The sequence below is a fragment of the Lonchura striata genome, chromosome 4, assembly GCF_050655825.1.
Source record: "Lonchura striata isolate lonStrDom1 chromosome 4, ASM5065582v1, whole genome shotgun sequence".
In the NCBI taxonomy this organism is placed as follows: domain Eukaryota; kingdom Metazoa; phylum Chordata; class Aves; order Passeriformes; family Estrildidae; genus Lonchura; species Lonchura striata.
This window is the reverse complement of record NC_140706.1, coordinates 46613528-46632619: the sequence shown is the minus strand read 5'-3', so window position 1 is coordinate 46632619 and position 19092 is coordinate 46613528. Positions and strand designations below refer to the sequence as shown.

General features: G+C 36.3%; 1 protein-coding gene across 1 annotated transcript in view; it reads right to left on the bottom strand.

The window, feature by feature from the left end:
* Positions 1-19092, bottom strand: part of COL25A1 (collagen type XXV alpha 1 chain) — a 291232-nt gene that overhangs the window by 119782 nt on the left and 152358 nt on the right. The window contains exon 4 of the mRNA XM_085578995.1: positions 18950-18957. Within this exon, the coding sequence (XP_085435121.1) occupies positions 18950-18957 (8 nt within the window). The remainder of the gene's footprint in view (positions 1-18949; positions 18958-19092) is intronic.

Sequence of the window (19092 nt, the reverse complement as noted above, 5' to 3'; positions counted from 1 at the left end):
TGTAAAACGGGTCATCAGTATCCTGGCTGTCTGCATGACCACCACCTTATTTATATGCTGACATCCTAGGGAAATTTGTGACTGTTGGGACGACCTACACTATCTTTCAGATGTTATCTCTGGACAGTACTTTCCTGGTAGCAAGGAAGAAGAAAGCAACACTATCCAGTGGATTAAAATGGTAGAGCTTTTATTATTATGTTTCCTCTGTGCTTCTTGATTCCACACATGCAGCACACATATAACACTAACTATTTTTCTCATAATTATTTAGCAAATTTCTAAATATGGTTCTATACACCCCAAAAATTAAGGCATTTCCAACTTATTACTTATCCCAGATTTTTTCTAGCAGTGGGTACTACAGGATATTTACCAAGTGATATTTACATACACCTGCTGCAAGTACAGAAATAAAGGCTGAGCCAAACTCTGGCTACGAATAACTTCTTGAAAACAAGCTAGAGATATTACCAGCTAAAACACTCAACAGCAAGGTCATAGTAAGTATATAAAATTCCCCAAAAGGGCTTTGTGGGACAGCAGATAAGTTTAACTGTTAGGTCTGCTGTAAACTTAGCCCAAAAGATTTAATTATTCTTATGATGAATGAATGCAGAAAATGATTATGCAAGTACTGTAGAAGGAAGATTACGGAGTTAAACTGGCTTACAGGCACCATTCAACAGCTCTTGCACCTGTATTAGTGCTTGTATTGTGAATATAAGCACTGTTTTTAAGGAATGTTTCATTATCATAGGAAAAAAATACTATTTGTGCTCCTTTACAATGACAAGTGTTTTAAAACTACAACTGGATTTTTTGTCTACTCTTTATCCATGCTACATAGGTCCTGTACTTGAATTAAAGGACTGTATGTAGCATCTCAAAGAGCCTCTGAAAGAAGACTCAGAAATTCCCAGCAGACTGTAGAGAAGCATCTGTTTCTCTACAGGAATGGAAAATAATGGGAATTTCTCCCATGACTCCATTTTTATCAGGGCTATTTGGTCTGACATCTCAAAATGTCTTCTGGGATTTGCTTTGTAGAATACAGGAAGAAAGCAAAACTGTCTTGAGACATACTGCCTTCCAGAAGAAAAAAAGACTGTGAAACAGAATACTATTCCTTCATTATAAAAATACTGACTCTTTAACAGCCAAACATGGTAATTTACTTCTTTCCTCAATTACTTCTTTCTAGCATTAGAAAGAGAGATAAAGCACTTTTTAAAAAACAGCAAATATTAGAAACTCCACAAAAAATACAGTCTAGATGACAAAGATGAGCTGAAATAGTACATTATGTTGCTTCAGGAAGCACTGAGAAAACTCCTATAGATGACAATACTTACTGACATTCATTACTAGATTGCACTGAAATTCCAAGTAATTTTCCTGAGATAAGGATATTTAAAATTTTTCATTAATTTTTAGAGAAAGAATTCAAGCCATAGTCTGTCTTTCACTTAAACCTGAATGTCTTCAGAGCCATGCTATGTAGATCGAACTACTTTCTATAACATAATTGCTACTGCTGATTAGCAAGTAATTTTTGTCAAGATGAACCAAATACATGGTCTTCCCTAACGTAATCCCTGTAGTGCAGTTTAGAAAACTAGACAAGACAATGAATCATGAAGAAATGGATGAATAGGTTTAGACAACAAATGTACACTAAATATTTTTTCAGTTACTGTAAATAGTACAGATGGTATTAAAAGTGGTTCTTCTGGACTGTGCATTTTCCCTCTAGGTTTCCACTACCACTTTTAAATGTATGCTATGGCTGGATGCAGCAGGTTTTGCTGGAAAAGAGTTAAATTTCTTTGCAGCATGTGGGGCTGTGTTCTGCATTTCTGCTGCAAACCGTGTTGATAACAGAGATGTGTCAGTGAGTGCTGAGCAGTGCTTATGCAGCACCAAGGCCTTTTCAACCTCTCAGCCCACCCCAACAGAGAGGGGACTGGGGCTGCACAAGGAGTTGGGAGGGGACACAGCTGGGACAGCTGATCCCAACTGATGCCAGGGACATTCCATACCACAGTGCATCGTGCTCAGCGTATAAAGCTGGAGGTAGAAAAAGGAAGGAAGCTTACATTCAGTGATGCCTTTGTCTTCCCAGTTAACTACTAGGTGTGATGGAGCTGTGCTCTCCTGGAGATGGCAGAATGCCTGCCTGCCATGGGAAGCAATGAGTTAATCCCTTGTCTTGCTTTAACTATTAAAATGTCCTTACCTCAACCTATGAGTTTACTCACTTTTAGCCTTCCAAATCTCTCCCCCATCCCACCAGGGGAGTTTGAGTGAGGGGCTATGTGGATGCTGAGTTGCCAGCTGGGTATAAAAACCATTACACTATTTACTTACACTATAACATGCACCTTTTTTTTTTTCTTACCTCCAGAATCCTCTGAAGTTGTTTGTACAGTAAATTTCCTTTTTTCAAAATAGTGCCCAACTCTTAACTTATCACCTAACTACCTGTCTAGTAACCCTATTACGGATGGAGACAACACATGAGAGGTAGGAGAGCATGAGTGGCATCTCAGGCTGGTTTTGCACACAGTAGTTTTCACTCCTCAAGAATACTGAAAGGAGAATGTCTCTCAGAGGAAAGCATTTTCAGTGCTTCACAAAATCAGTTGTTTTCCATTTAAGCAATATCTTTTTTTCTTTTTATTGCTCTGCAGGTAAATATTTTAAGTGTCTTGTTAGAAAATGACTATGCAAGCAAGGGCATCAGAAATCTTTGGAGAGTTTTTGTCAAATAGATGGCAAATGTTACTACTTAAAGCAGATTTAATGTGATAATAATTTCTTCAGAAATTTCTCATTGGAAAGATAACAAAAGATATCATATGTGGAAATTTACTGTCTGATAAAAGAATCCTCTAAGCAAAGAAAAAGAAAAAGGTATGGATTATCTTTTTACTCTTAACTTCTCCACTCATACTTCAGTGATCTTTTTTGATTAAGGAATATTCATCAGAGCACTGAGTTGTGAACCAGGACAAATAATAAACAGAAAACAGATATTATTCCTTCTTTATAAGGAAAAAACCACACCTAGTATAAAGAAAGGGGGGTTTTTGTTTGATTTTTTTTTTATTGGTTTGGTTTTTTCAGAAATTAGAAACTCATACTGACAAAATTATGTGACTGATGTATTTTCACATTTATAAACAATCTACTATAAATGCAACTGTTAGCTTGTTACTTGCAGGTGCTTGAAAATCTCTCATGTTAATACACAGATAATTGGAGATGCAGGAGAAAGCATCAGCTTCACAGCAGCTTTATGAGCTGCATGCCAGTTACTATGCCAAAGCTTAAAAATAACTACGTGGAAGAGAGAAAAAAAAAAAGAAAATGTCTCAAGCTGCAGGTTTACTCATCATCCCAAGTAAGCTCTGGTGAGGTGAAAGATGACACATTGCCTTTTCAAAACACCTATTTCAGTTTAGATTGATAGAAGTCAAAAAACCCACCACTGTCAGGTTTCCTCATTATGATACTATTAAAATTATTAATTATTTTTTAAATTATTTATTTCTTTCTTTTTTCCCTTTGTTTAATTACAAGTTTACCAAGGATGACTTTATTAGATTTAATATAGTATTCCTAGGAAGGATATATAATTTCTAGCAAGTCTGATGAAATCCCTTTTTAGTGAAATTTTGCTTTAGAGCTATGCAAACAATGAGCACAGTTAAGATCATCAACAAGCTAAATCTCTTCTATTGATGAAATATTATTGGTTCTTTTTCAATTACTGAAAATGATTACTGTTAGGATTAGTGGGAGACAACAGTCCAGGTACAGAAGTCACTTGCTCCATGTGTGGGAAAAGTGCACTAAACCAACCTGCAACAAGTCTCTCTGGCCAACACTCAGGATATTACTGAAATAAACTCCAACCAAACAAAAAAAAAGTCACGGGCAGGAGAAAATCTACTGAAAAAGAACAAACTAAAAGAGTACAAGAAAGATGAGCTGAGCCTCTCTAAAATCCCTTTATTGAAAAAAGAAAAATTACTGACAATGACAAATAAAGCACTACAAGGCTCTTTCAAAAAAGCCAATTTCAGAGTTTCCAGAACTCTTCCTTCAAGCAATTTGTATCTGTTACTACCTGAGACATAAAATTCAGCTAGATGGATCATCACCTGGAGATTGCAAAGTATAACTGTGTTCTGAGCTAGAGATGTAGACGTTTAAATGAAGTGGGTTTCTTTAAAAACAAAATCGACAGTGCTGTTAGGCTGCTTGATTTTTTTGACCAGAAACTCATGTATCCCCATCTTAACTACTAGAGACTTGATCACATTCAGCCTTCAGAAACACCTTGTTTTTCCTAGACTCATTTAAAACACTGGTGTAAAATTAATCATTCAAGAGCTGAACTACAAACACTCCAGAAAACACCTCACTGATTTCATTCTCATGGTTTCTTAATTCCTTTGACAGAATTATCCTGTAATCCTAGCCATCTCTCACTTGTTTTCAAGCCATGTATAAACTCTCTCATAAAAAAAAATCCTACAAGATCACCTTTATCAAACCAACAAGTTTCTCAAAGCATAGTGTGGAAGCACAGGAGAGTCCTGGAAGCCACATCCTGATAAAACCTGGAGAGTGATTACTTGCAGCACCAAGGCTCCATCAACCAGAGAAGTTACACCATGCCTAAACCTAGTTTAAAGTTTAACCTAACCTAAATATTGAGACTTCAGTTCCTGAACATAACCAGAAGTTATTCAAATTTATATTTTAATCCACATGTAAAGTGCACTGCCTTTAGTGCAGAGAAATATTCAGCATGCACATGTAAAGCAACATGCCAATGTTAATAGTTATCTGCTGAGCAAAAGTGGCAGCTAACATATTTTGCTGATCTTGTGAAATAAAAGAAAATGTTTGTGTTTTTCAATACTTTTTAGGCATTTGAATTTAAGGAAACAAATGGACAGGTGACCTGAAGCCATGAATTTCATGAAGTGGCTTTAGTGTCCATATTAACCTAAATTAGATTATGAAAATTATCAATAATGGAATAAAATGGAAGATGAGGAACAGTTTTAAATATTCCAAAGTAAACCAAAAGTGCCAGGTACCATTTCCAAAATTTTCTTGAAGCAACATTGCTTTACATTGCAAGACTTTTAGCTGAGAGTCCTACTTGCAGTCTGAATACTCCTAATAGCTCCTTTGCAATTTTAAGATGGACGGGTTATGTCTAGAAGTAAGCAAGTTAAGGAACAAAAGAAATTGTTCAGAGTTTGGCTATTCAGGGAGTGGCTGAACTGCAAAAAAGCTCCGCATATGGTAACAATAAGGGAGTACAAAGAGTTCTGTGCTAGAAAAATTATAGTCACAGCTTTACAAAAGCTTGTTTCACAGATGAAAAATAATTGCCAAGATAATTTTTATTGTTATAGTTTATGCAGGAGATCTAAAAGGAAGTTTCTCATGGTGCAGATGCATTTTTTGAGTATCTCAGCACTATGGCTGCTCTTGCTACTGAAATTCATACGTAAAAGAATCATGAGAAAGAACTGGACAGATCCAGGTTGGAAGGAACTTTCTCTTCTCAAACACTGTGGGTGGACATGCTTCTGTTTATCATGGTCAACACTGTATATGTTGCAAATATATATTTTAAAAAGGGCCCTGTATGAGTGTGAATTCCAAACCGTGGAGTACCTCAGTTGTCTTCACACATCAGACTAGCTAGAAGATTATTTCCAGACAGTTTTCCTCCTTGTAGCCTACAGCTCTTACCAGCATCTACTACATTTGTACAGTCATATCTGTATGACAAATTACTGCAGAGGGACACAACTGTTGACCTCAGAAAGAGTAAGAGCAATATAGTTCAAGTTATGGTAATGAATGGAGCTAAAATGCTTCACCCATCCACAATCCATTGAAAAAGTCTGGTGAAGTTTTGCAGATCTCTTTGTGTTTCTGTAAAAATGCTCAGTTATGCTACTGAATTCCAGCACAGCTTAACAAGTACTTGAACATGGAAAACATTCACACAGACCAGAAAGAAAACTCTACATTCTACCTAAAACTTCTCTTTTCACCCAAAGAAATTGAAACTTCTGTATCTGTAAATAGAAAGCACAAGGCTAATTCATCAATGCCAACATCAGTGGGTGATTGTATTTGATGTGGTTGGTGCCATGTTGATGAGAAAACAATAAACTGTGAAAAATGTCACTTCTCAAAAATTAGCTGGCTCGCATTCAGTAGGAGATAGATTGTTGTAACAGCTGTGGCATGATGACTTTGATGAATTAGATTTTTGTTCTTCTGGAATAATTCTGAAGAATGTGTCTCCTCACACCACCATGGAAGCAAATCCATTTGCTCACTGAGGCCCTCTTAAAGAACAATCTTTCTTATTACCTGTGTTTTGATGGCTTTAGAGAATGTGAAAAAAAAAATCTGTTTCACTTCTTTCAGTCAACCTGTTTTTTGGCACCTATAAATATTTTCTTTTTAGGGGGAATAAGGTCTGTTAAGGAAAAATAAAAATTTAGTGGGTACATAACACAGTACCATATGGATGTAACCTTCAGAGATAAATTTTTTCACCTTGCCTCAGTGGAAACATTGGCTTTTGAAGATTGACAAACTCATGAGCAGGAACATAAAACAATTTTTGCCCCATTAGGACCAAAGAATCCTACCATCATGCTCCTTTTATCTGCCTATAGAGGCAAATATTCTGAATTTGTCCCCCAGGGAATTAAGAAAAAATACAGCTGCCATAGATACTGCTTATTTGAGTTGCAATGAAGTACATCAACCAGAGTGAATACATCTCCATAAAAGAGCATAGTGACAACAAAGGGCTTAAAAGAGAACAAAAATAAGAGCCAAGGTACTGAAGCATTTAAGAATAAACACACCAAGGATAAAACCCCAATCTCTTTCAACTATCATGAGGTTGAATAAAGGTTTGTTTGAAGAATTCCAGGATAAGGAAAAGAAGCTTGTTCAGATACACTACATTAAAACTTAAAACTGCCAAGCAAGTGCTTTCAGCTATGGGCTGCCATATGTGGTCAAATACTGGAACATAAAATTCCCTACATGCAAGTCTATTCAGATACTTCTGGCATTTACCTATGAGACTTCAAAGACACAAATATACATGCAGCTAATGTAAAAACATTCCAGTTGTTCTAATTATATTATATCTAAATCACTTGTTAATGTTTGGTGCTGTAGCCAACTATGCCACCTCCAAAATAATTCAGAATCAGTAAATTCTCAAAAAGCATAAAGCATCATGGAAAAAAATATAGGAAGCACACTTAAATAGTGTGGGTTTCAATCACAGAAATAAAGCAGAATTCAGGGATGCAATACAGATTTTTTCACTCTTTCTTCCTGACACATTTCCCTATATATATTTTTAATGATTCACCACCTGTTCAATTTCCCCAGTTTAACAAGGAAAGAGGGATGTAGCAAAGAAAATAATTTGGACTTCAGGAAAAGATTATGTCTGGTTCTTGAAAAAAGAAATTTCACACACATCACCATCAGTTTCCATAAGGAACTTCTATTACTTTGACTTCGAAAACAAAATCATTAAGCCTGTGAAGTGCTCAGACAGGCATACAGCAGCTTTATTTCCAAGCCTATGCTTTTATTAGTTATATTAACTGGGAACTGCACAGTACCTCACTTACCATCTTAACACCCTGTGCCATCAATCTAAGACCTCAGTTCTAATGGCCTGTCACACAAAACACTGGACTACTTTGATTCTAAATTCCCTTTAAACTGCAAGTACAGCCTCATTGCACACAGAGAAATCTTTCTTCCTTCCTTGACAACTGCTGCACAGAAACAAGCAAATTCAACCAATAAACATTTAACCAAGGAAGCAAAAGTTACTGAAATCTGACCTACAATAGAATATGGGTTACCCCCCAGCCAAGAAAACTTGAAAATCCAAGTGTGTTATACCTGTGCCTTTCTGAACCATACTCTCAGCTATTTCCTAGTTTCAGTCAAATTATGCAAGTTAAACTGAAGTTCACCAGAGCTGAACAGGTAAATCCAAAGGCAGAATATAGTTCAGTGTAACAACTTAAAATCTCCAAGCATTTATCAAACTCATTATTTAATTTAATCTTAAACTCTCCAGACTATTCTCTTACATTTTATGGATCCGCACATGAATACCTCCAAATAAAAAAATATTCACTACTTTCTTCTGACATAACTGGTTTTCAAGACTATAAAAGGATTTTGGCAAAAGCTGGTGACAGCATAAAGAAAAAAAAAAAAAAAGTGGTTCTTTGCATTCCCATCTAGGGAGAAAAAAATTTGGATGTGATGGCAAAACCATATTATACTTAACATACCCTAAGGGCGAAGACCTAATATTCAAAGTGAATTAGAAAAAAATCGGGATAATTGATCCACACAGCTGGAAGTGGAAATGTTGAGGTAATTTTCTCTTTGGAGACTGGCTAATCAGTCAGAGTACCTGAATGAAAACCACAGGTCTGACTCGTGCCTTTTGCCTATTAAAAAAAGGAAGCTACAGTTGCACTTTCTCAATGACTAGGAATGTAAATACTACATTATGCATAACAAAAGTTACTGAACTGCTGTATGCTACTCTTGGTTCTTTTGGAGTACCTTCTTTCAGTGTTCTCTCTCACCCATAGAAAACTGTACCATTATTAATATCAACCTGTGAAAACTAACTGCAAGTAGCAAAGTAAGATAATTCCAATTGCTGGAATCCACAACCTCAGTGTACATATCTAATACTGCTGAACCAAAACATTGAGTATAAGCTTAAGTCCAGTATAGTGATACAACTCCTGTTTCCACAAAAGTCTGTGTACTGAGGAGTAGAAGAATCTACCCTTAAAATTTGGCTTACCTTAGCTGTAATTGATCTATAAAATGAAGAACTGTTACAGATAAATAGTGTAACTTCTGAAAATTTCCAAATTTTCCCTAGGCTTATTCACTTGCTAGAATTTCAACCTTCCAGCAGCAGTTTATTTTCATTAGAATATCAATGCAGAAAGAAATCGATTTCTACATCAAACGCCTGAGTGCTCACTCATATGATGGTTTTTCATGAGTCAAAGCAGCAAAGGGCTAAATTCCTTTCATTTACACTGGGAGCAGCCACCATGAAAATGTATAAAATAATCTAAAAAGATTTCTTAACTTAATAGTTCTCTGTTAGATTGTCAGTACTTGATAGCACTTTCTCAATACGAGCAGAAATAATAAATCTTAACTGCTTTACCTAAATCCAAACTGGGTGGGCAGGGAGATGGAACTAACAAAATAAAAACAACAACAACAAAAATCTCAAAACCATTTTCTGAGGGTGATTTTTTATCTGTATCTGACAGTTACAGAAAAACCTTCCAACTGACATTCCATACTGCTTGTATACATCCATCCTTTCAGACAACTATGTTTGCTTTCAGAAATGTCTTTAACTAATCTTGATTTCACAGGCACAGCTAGAAAGGTGAAAAAACGAAAGTAAGAACAGTCCAAGAAAAAGCCTAGAATTTTCCCTGTGGTTCAAGAGGCGAAGTTACACTAATGTGTACTAATATGCCCATCTCAAGATCCCCATAAAGGAGGAAAAAGTACTTAAAGGCTTTGATCTACCAGTTAACTCCTGGCCTTGAAAAAGGAATGCAAAACCATAAAGCTGAGAACCCTACTAAACTTAACAACTAGCCAAATAATTTTTGTGTGATTACTGAATGATGCTGTCCAGTGTGGGGCCCAGTAGAGGTGCATCAGAGAGTGATTTGATTCCCAGTAGGGAAGTAGTTCCTCACTCAACTTTGTAAAGAAGAGCCAGTTCAGGTGACTGACTGCTCCACATGTTCCTCTCCTCCTATCACCTCTCTCTTAAATGGAATCTGAAGACTGACTGCAGAGGGAAGCAGAAGCGGTTCAAGGAAAAACTTTCCCCTGCACTTTCTGGAAATCATAGAATCCAACCACCTTGTCTAGTAATTCAGGAACAAGTTTCTACAACAAAATTTTACACCTCTTGACCTCAGCCAGATTAACAATGCACTTTAGCTCCCACATAGGATTAGTCATCTGGGAGCTGTATGGATAATACAGTTTTACACATAAGAGTGTCATAAATCAAAATTAAAAATCCAGCATGAAAGAAAATCTCAAAATCATCTGTGTAACCCCACCTTCCAGGGAAGGAACTGATGACTTAAGAATTCTTAAAGGGTAGTTTAGGATTTTCCTTCTCATTTGTGACAGATATACTTGAATCATAGCATCATTTAGGTTGGAAAAGACCTTTCTGATCAGCAAGCCCAACCATTAAGTAATTAAATACAGGACTTCTACTGTAATTTATTTAACCTTGTCCTTGAATTTTCTAAGCTTCTTGTGAGAAAGTGACGGATCAGACAAATTCCAAGAGGCACTTTTAACTACCACTGGTTAATCACTCTACATTCACACGCAACTGTCAAACACAAATAGAAAAATGAGACATAGAATTAAAAGTCTTTTGGAACTCAAAACTTTGCTCCCAGGTAGTTGATTTCATAAATAAAACTTGTTCTGTTTTACTAGAGAGCTACATCATACACTGGGAGGAAATGACTGGAAAATGTCAAGTGGCAGGCCTGACGAAAAGCAAGTATGAATAATCGTAGGTACAGTTCAAGCATTAATTAAGCCTATCAAAGCATAAATGTGAAGATGTTAACCACAGCCTTCTGCATGGCACCTGCTAAGCTGCCAAGCTGAACTCAGTGGAGTAGCCCAGAGAGACCAGAAACGTATGTATGCTGTCTAAAAAATGACAAACCAGCTAAATTCCTTTCTCTGCTTACACATGCTTTATTATGAAAGAGAAGAGGGAAATTTCTCAGTCTGCAGAGGAAAGAACTGAAAAAATATATTTAATTCTTAAATTACACCAACCCCCTATGTATCTACCATCAGCTATAAATCTTTATTTATCTGATGGATATATGGGTTTGTGTCATTTTGAATTGACATCAGCTGTGAATCAAAAGGGTAATGACTCACACGAGCCTTCAGTACCCTAGCATTTTGTGCTCAGTTTTTAATCACACACTGGTATCTAGAAAGTCCCATGCAGAGATATGGATTTTTATAGTACCGGAGTCCGTGCATCTGAGATGGAAATTGCCAGCTCAGAGGGTCTTGGTGGATCCAGCATATGGCAACAATTGGCTGTATTACTTAATCATTCACTGAGGTTATTTATTATAATGCTATTTTTCATTAGTTTTCTACATCTGTATTTGGAATGCTATCTCTGAAATGGACTCAAATAATTTACAAAGTTCAATATGTTTAAAGCAGGACTCATTATGTAGGCAGGCATATACTGCAGCACAAATAGTTTTCTTAAATGTGGACTTTCTCTGTTAGCTTATCTGTGGCAATTTATTTTTATAATTTTCAGTGAAGAAATGGATAGAGGTGTCTTTTTACATTGCTGGTTTTTGCAGATGAAGCAGTTGTTCCTTCACTATAATAGTCACAGAAAAGGAATAGCTAGGGGCTCTCTGAGTTTCCTCCAGGGAGCTGCAGAAATAAGCACTGCCTGCTCTTATTTATGCAGTCAGCATTACACAAATGTAACAAATGGGAGGAATTAGCCCATTGTTCATTCCAAATGGCAACTGCCTTGTAAGTGGCTAATAAATGTGTTCTGATGTGTAGCTTCATCCCTATGACACAGAATTAACAGCAGCTGTAATTTTAAGAGGTCTCAAAATTTTGTTAGTCATCTTTTATAATTATCTTCAATCACTGTGAAAATACTGGCATACAAAAAATTAAACTCACAAGTTGCAACACATGTTATCAATAGAACCAAAGGTCATAAAAACCCATTACTGTATGAATGTGACTGACATGATTACAAAAGCCACGCAAGTCCTTAGCCATGCAGATTTAGAGATCCTCCCACAATTCCTAGGAAGAACTGGAAGTTTATTTTCTCAATATCATCATGTGCCCTCAGCTACACTATGTTTATAAAAATTACCACATTTTTACAACCTTCCTCTGGTTCTCATGGCACAGAAATATTACCAAGTTAACTTGCAGGGCAGCAAATTTAACACTGCACTTGTTTAACCTGACACATCTATTTGGGAACAGTGTTGAGTTTTGTTGAGGGTACTGTTATTCTATGTGGTTCCTAACACAGAAATCTCTAAACCCAGGTATCTTTTAAGATGGACAGTTGACCACTCTCATCTCTTTCCACTCCCTCAGAACAAGCAAGAAGTCTGAGGCAAAGGGATCAACTGAAAACCTCATGATTCCTAAGCCAGTCCCCTCTGTTGTGACAGAAGTACAAAGTTGCTGTTGAGATTCCGTCTGTTTTGAATTTTCTGTTCATTTAAAAGGAAAAAAAAAAAAAAAAAAAAAAGAAGGAAAACCTGAAATAGTTATCAGTGTTTCACTACCAAACCTGAAATTTATTGCAAAAGTTTTGCTGCCATGTGCCTAAGAGTTACTTTGGGCAAATATCAGAAATAAAAGGTGGCCTGTGAAGACACCTGTTGAGAAAGAAAAAAAAAATGCTGTGAAGTGGGAAATTTTTATAGGATCACCAAGCCAAGTGCTCAGGGTAAGGTCAGGAATTGAGATAGGTGCTCCTTGAGCTTAGACATTTATATTTTTGTATGATTCTGAAAAAGAGGAAATCTGACCAGCTATTAAAAATACAACAGCTGTTGCAAAAATGTTTAACAATGTCATAGGCTATGTTTAATCACAGATGAAAAATGCACAATCTTTGCTCATCTCTTCTCTTTTGATTATTCCAATTCTATTTGTTTTACAGCAACTGAGTTGCCATTGTCTCTGAGGCTGAAAAACTTGCACTTGGATGAGATTAATTTTATGTATATCCAGAGACATTGCTACTTATTACATATTTGCCTAGGCAGCCCCAATCTCTAACTACAGACACAGAAAAAAACAAAATATGAAGTACCATCCAAGACAAAGCAACACAACAGGATAAAAAAAAAGTCATTTACCAGTTTCTCACAAGGGTGGTTTTCATGTTTTTCCCTACCAGGCCTATTTCTTCCAACTCAAATGCCCTTTACTGTTCTAACTGGAATTCTCATTGCTTTTTGTGATATAGGAACAGAAAATGAGGAAAAAATCAGAGACTTATAACAGCAACCTGAATTCCTTCCAGATCAGGGTAACAGCTTTTCTCATGGTATATTGGTACAAGTTTTTATGGGTGCAAAAATCAGAAGTGTGATGGCAAAGACATTTTGTAATATAGAAGGAATTATATCAGACTAAAGAATAATTGAAATTTTCTAACTGCAGTCCTAAGCTTTGCCCCTTTGGTATCTTGAGGCAAGTCTTTTGAGAGCTAGGAAAATTTAAAATTAATTGACAGGGGAAATTTCAAAGACCTACATTTCAGGTTTTATCAAGTGATGATATTTGACACTTACAGAAGAATAATCTCCAATTTAGACACTTTTTTTCTTCAGGAGAGGAATCTGTCTATATTTCTTGAAGATGAAACAAAAATGATAAAAGAAATGAGATTTAATCAAGGCACATGGTCACCTGGAACAGCTATGACCTACCACAGGTCCTGAAAGTCTTGTAAATGCATACACTGCTCTGCAAACTGACTATCATCAAGAGATGAAGGAGAAATTTCTACATTTCTCTGTTTATGGAGAAATGCTCTGTGGGTATTTCCATAGTCTGAAACTTAATTCTGAAGAAGTGAAGCTTTACCACCACAGACGTGGCAACTTCCAGAATGGTTTGCTGGGATGCTGAGTTGATCTTGACCAGCTTGGGAAAAGTGGTAGGGAAAAAATTCTGTTTGCTTCAATTTCGCAATGGAAAATAATAAAAATCTGCTACCCATTTAACCTACAGAGGTTTACAAAACCCCATAGTTTGTGTATTTGGCCTCCTCACTGCATTCACAAGAAAATATTCTTTTTTAGTGGCTGGGTAATTTTGGAGTAGAGGGTTTGGTGTGGGTCTTCCTTAGGGGATGTGTGCATGTGTACTTTTTTCCAAGTTCTAGTATTACTTATGAAATGACATTGTCATACAAACTGCCTGCAAAACCTGCCTGACATCTCATTCTCCATGCTTGTGCACTGCTTTCCCTCTTTTATTTGAGTAGATGTGATAGTCTATTTCAATTTTAAACTCAAGCTGAAAGGGTCACAATTCTGAATTTGGTCACTGTCTGATAGCTTGTTATGAGGAAAAAAAGGAGTTGTACCAGTGTACACTTCTTTACTATTACTGGTGCCTTAAATAATAACCAGCTAATCATGGTTTTATAAACCCCTTAATAACTGTGCTACTCATTAGCAGTAAACCCCTTATTTTATTGATTTTTGATGCTGTATCTTCCTGGGAACTTAAATTTCTGACTGCAAATCCTTTCACTGTTATAATTACTATTGAAGTATCTTGCAAAACGAGAATGAACACATTCAAAGAAAACGTAAGCCTTGGAGAAAACAGCCACTTGCTTTTGTGAGAGAGCTACACCAGGTTTAGGTTACATGTGGCAGTTATAATTCACTATCCTCACAGACTATCCCATAAAATCCAATACACATTTAAGCAAAAAGGCTTCTACAGGAGCTAATAAGACAGTGTTCTAAGTTATTTCTCCAGTAATAGCCTTCTAATAGACCTCTACAGGGCTGTAAAACTACTTTTAAAGTACATGGCACTTGCAGTTCCATATTTCCCATTCAAAGCAGGAGGGTATGACTGTGACTTAAAAGATTGAAACGTTCAGCCACATGACAATTTTGTGAAAGCAAAGCCAAACTTTATACCGAGTCATTTTCAAGCAGGAAGAAGCAGCACTCAATCAAGTGCTAAGTACTACTGACAGCTCACACCACACATGAGGAGAAATGCATTCAGACAAAGTTTGCCCACCATTAGACACAGCAATTTCAATACCATGGCTCTGAAATACCTTCATTGTTTTCAGATCCCACAACAAATCTCTTCAAGTAAACAAACTTCTACTCACCTACACAGACCAGTCACTCCTAGAGAAAATGGAATGTGAACTTGGAAACCTGATAATGGTTTTAGTACATCCAAGCAGGTTTCTTGATCCTGATGATCAGTTCCTCACCAGCTGACTTCCAACTACTTGTAATTGTAAAGATGGACGCTGGATGCTGATCCCTTGATGACACCACTCTGGAATTCCAGAGCCTGCCCAGGTAAAAACATTGAAATAGGGTGCATCAAATGAACAAGGGAGGTGATTCTCCCTCTCTGCTTCACTCTCCTGAGAACCCATCTGGACTACTGTGTCCACCTGTGGGGCCTACAGTGTCAGAAAACACATGGACCTGTTGGAGCAAGTCCAGAGGACCACAGAGATGATGAAAAGGATGGAGCAGCTCTTCTATGTAGACAAGCTGAGAAAGTTGGAGTCGTTCAGAAAAGGCTCTAAGGAGACTTTACTGCATCGTTTCAATACTGAAAGGGACCCTTAAAAAAAAAAAGTGTAGCGAAATATACTTTTTTTCTTTTTTTTTACCAAGGTCTGTAGTGACAGGACAAGGGGTAATGACCTTTACCTGAAAGAAAGTTTATATTGGATATAAGAAAGAATTTTTCAATTATGAGAATAGTGAAATACTGGAACAGATTGTCCAGAGAAGTTATGGATGACTCATCCCTAGAAGTGTTCTCAATCCCTCAAAGTGTTCAAGGCCAGGCTGGATGGATTTGACCAACCAGGTCTAGTGGAAGGTGTCCCTGTCCATGGCAGAGTGATTGGAACTAAATGATCCAATAATTTCTTTTCTCACCCAAACCATTTTGAGAGTCTGTGGTTCTACAAAATTCTCCTCTAATTGCACATGCTCAAGGCATACAATTTATATTTTACCAGTGGAAACATTTTTTTAATGCACTGAAAAATTAGGTATCTCTTGTCTGAAAAACACAGGCAAATCAATATGAGAGGACCCTTTAAGCTACACTATCAAGTGCTATAAATAACTATTACTATACTTCAACAGTCACTATGTTGTGCACATATATTATCACATTTACTCACTCGGTTTCTAATACCCATGTGACAGCAGGCATATAAAAGCATATTCTTTCAATGAATGGGAGAGTGCAGACAGTTTGCCTAACTACTAAAAAGAAATGTATTATTAGTAGGTTTTAGAAAGATGCATTATTTCATATATATTTTTTAAGGCAATAAATCCTAAAGATATGAATGAATCTGACAGAAAAATGAACTGTATCCATTATCAAAAATTACTCTGTCATAGTCACTGCAGCCAATTGCTAGGACCTTGGTCATAACACTACTTTGCTCAAATGCACTAAACAACGCAGTCAAGTGAAACAGGAAAGAATTAAAAGAAAGGTCCCAGAGGTTCCATAAGGACTCAAGAGATTCCATGTGGCAACACTACAACTTTCTAATATGGGAAACTGAGATGCAGTATCCTAGCAAGTTTTTTAATTAATTAATTACGAATTTTGTATGCAACAATGAAGCAACTCAACACAAAATATGTACAACATCAAACAATCAGTGCATCTCATTTATGCATTGTAAATAGTCCGGTTCTTTTCAGAAACTTGTCACAGGATTTTTAACTTGCTTTGTTTTTAAAGGAAAATCCTGCATTATCTAGGCATCTGAGAAACCAGGAAAGAAAAAAGGGTCCTACCAAAATATACCAACAGGATTTCAGAGTAATCATAAATTGCTATCATAAATACATGATGAGTTACCGGATAGCCATTTCGCCCTGGTGGACCCTGGTTGAATGAGATGAAATGGTATGACACATTAACAACACAATCATGACATATGACACAACAAACATAAAGAGTACATTACCAGGTAATTATAATTTGTGCATTGCTTGACTATTTTGCACATGATGATATTTCAAACCAAGAAATATGAGATGGGTACTACACAGTGAGGAAACGAGGCCTAGGCAATGTGTTTCAACTTATATAAACCCTCTCATTAAAAAGCTTCTGGATACTTCTAATGCCCAGTGAAATTCTGTTTTTTTAATTAAGAGAATTATCCATGTAACTGACAGGCAGTATGTAGTTAATAAAAAAAAGATTTTGTGCTTAGGCAGTAAAGTATTAGATTTCACTAGAACATAGATGGCAAAGAAGAAATCAGAGATTGCTGTTAAAGATCATAAAAAATTTAAAAACCCCCAGCCTCTGACTGTTCTACATGTGTCACTCAGTACACTCATGTATAAGGAAAATAAACAGAGTATTGTGGCAGCCTTTGAAAGTACAACATACATCTAATTCTCCACTTTCATGCAGGATATATAAATATTTGATATTTTAATTGAAAACTATTACCACAGTCTCCCAGGTGAAAACAATACTTAAGTTCACAACAGCTGCCCCTAGACAGTATCTATGCAAATACAGAAATTAATTAGGAAGAGAAACTATACTTTTTTATGTCTTGTAACAACTTAAACCATTGCTGCCTGTCAGCAAGATAAAGTTTTGTAGGTTCCAAGTAGGAAACTTGGAATTTGAAGTCAGATACTTCTTAAAATTATTCAGTTTTGGAATCCATTTCAGGTTTGTGCTAATATTGCCAAGATTACAACTTATTTTTGGGGGGATTGTTTGTTTGTTTGTTTAGGTTTTTTAATGCACCTATACTGAAACAATGGGGAGCTAAAGTCAGAGACATTCTTACTGAGGCATATAGTGAACACTTGCCACCTTGCCTTGGTACAAGAAAATTGCTTGTATTGTGATTTATGTTTGCTCTTTCTGTTTCATAGGAGGACTGCAAAAGAAATCAGGGAAAACAGTGTTTCTTTCAAATAAATAGCACCTTTACACATTAAGCCTGGCTTTTCATTGATGGCTTATTAAATGAATTTGTCACTATGAATTCCTGAGCACATGGTCAAAGTCTTACAAGGGTAAGTAATATCACAACTCAATATATGCAGTTTACAGTAAAACTTTTAGGTCACAGCAGGAATTCAACATATTAATTAAATATTCTTAAACATGCATGCAGCAGAGAATAGACAGATGATAGGGTCTTGAAAATACTGTGGAAGTATTACATCTATTAAAGAAAAAAAATAGAAGTGTTCAAACTGTAAAAGAAATGCTATTCTAACAGTCACATTCCTATGATTTACATGGATGGCATGACAGATACAAAGGTTTGAGACATATGTGCTTAGTCCTGTCCTTCAAGTCAGACCTTTTGATCTACTCAGCGAATATACAAAAGAACAAACAAAAGACATGCAAAAAACAAAACAACCTCAAAACCTCAGAAGAAAGAAAACATTTTCTCACAAGAAGAATTGGCATAAGATTCAATCAACTTACTAAATGGAATAGCACTATTTAATAATAATTTTACACAGCACTTATTTGCTTTAGTAGTAATTACAGTGAAATGAGCTGAACAGCCTCCATGCCTCCAAAGAACAGGAAGCTTGTACCCCATGACTATGTGATAAATGCAGAGGAAGTTACTACCCAGCAAAAGTGGCCAGGTCTGGGCTTAAGATACTCACACACTTTTATACTTCAATAAAGTATCTGTTTCGAAGTCACTGGCAAAATGAACATAACATACTTACATGGAGTTGTGAATCCAAATGGGAATCTGGAGCGCTGAACATAAAGCTGTATTGGTTTAGAAACTTTTTTCTTAACAAACTTTCTGATTAAATTATTCAGCTCCAAGATACTGTGTATGTATAAATATCAAAATTCCCTCTTGAGTATACATGATCATTTTATCACACTGATAACTTAACAGGATCTAACAGATTTCTCCCTGATTCTGGAAGAACCAACAATGTATCACTGTACTTACAGGAGGTCCTGTGGAGTGGGGGAGAGGGGGGAAAAAAGGGTAAAAAAAGAGAAAAAAGAACACGTAAGCATATGAAGTTACTGCAGAAAGACATACACAGTCAAGCACAAGGCCTTGGGATTGTCAGTGAGCAGCACTGGCAA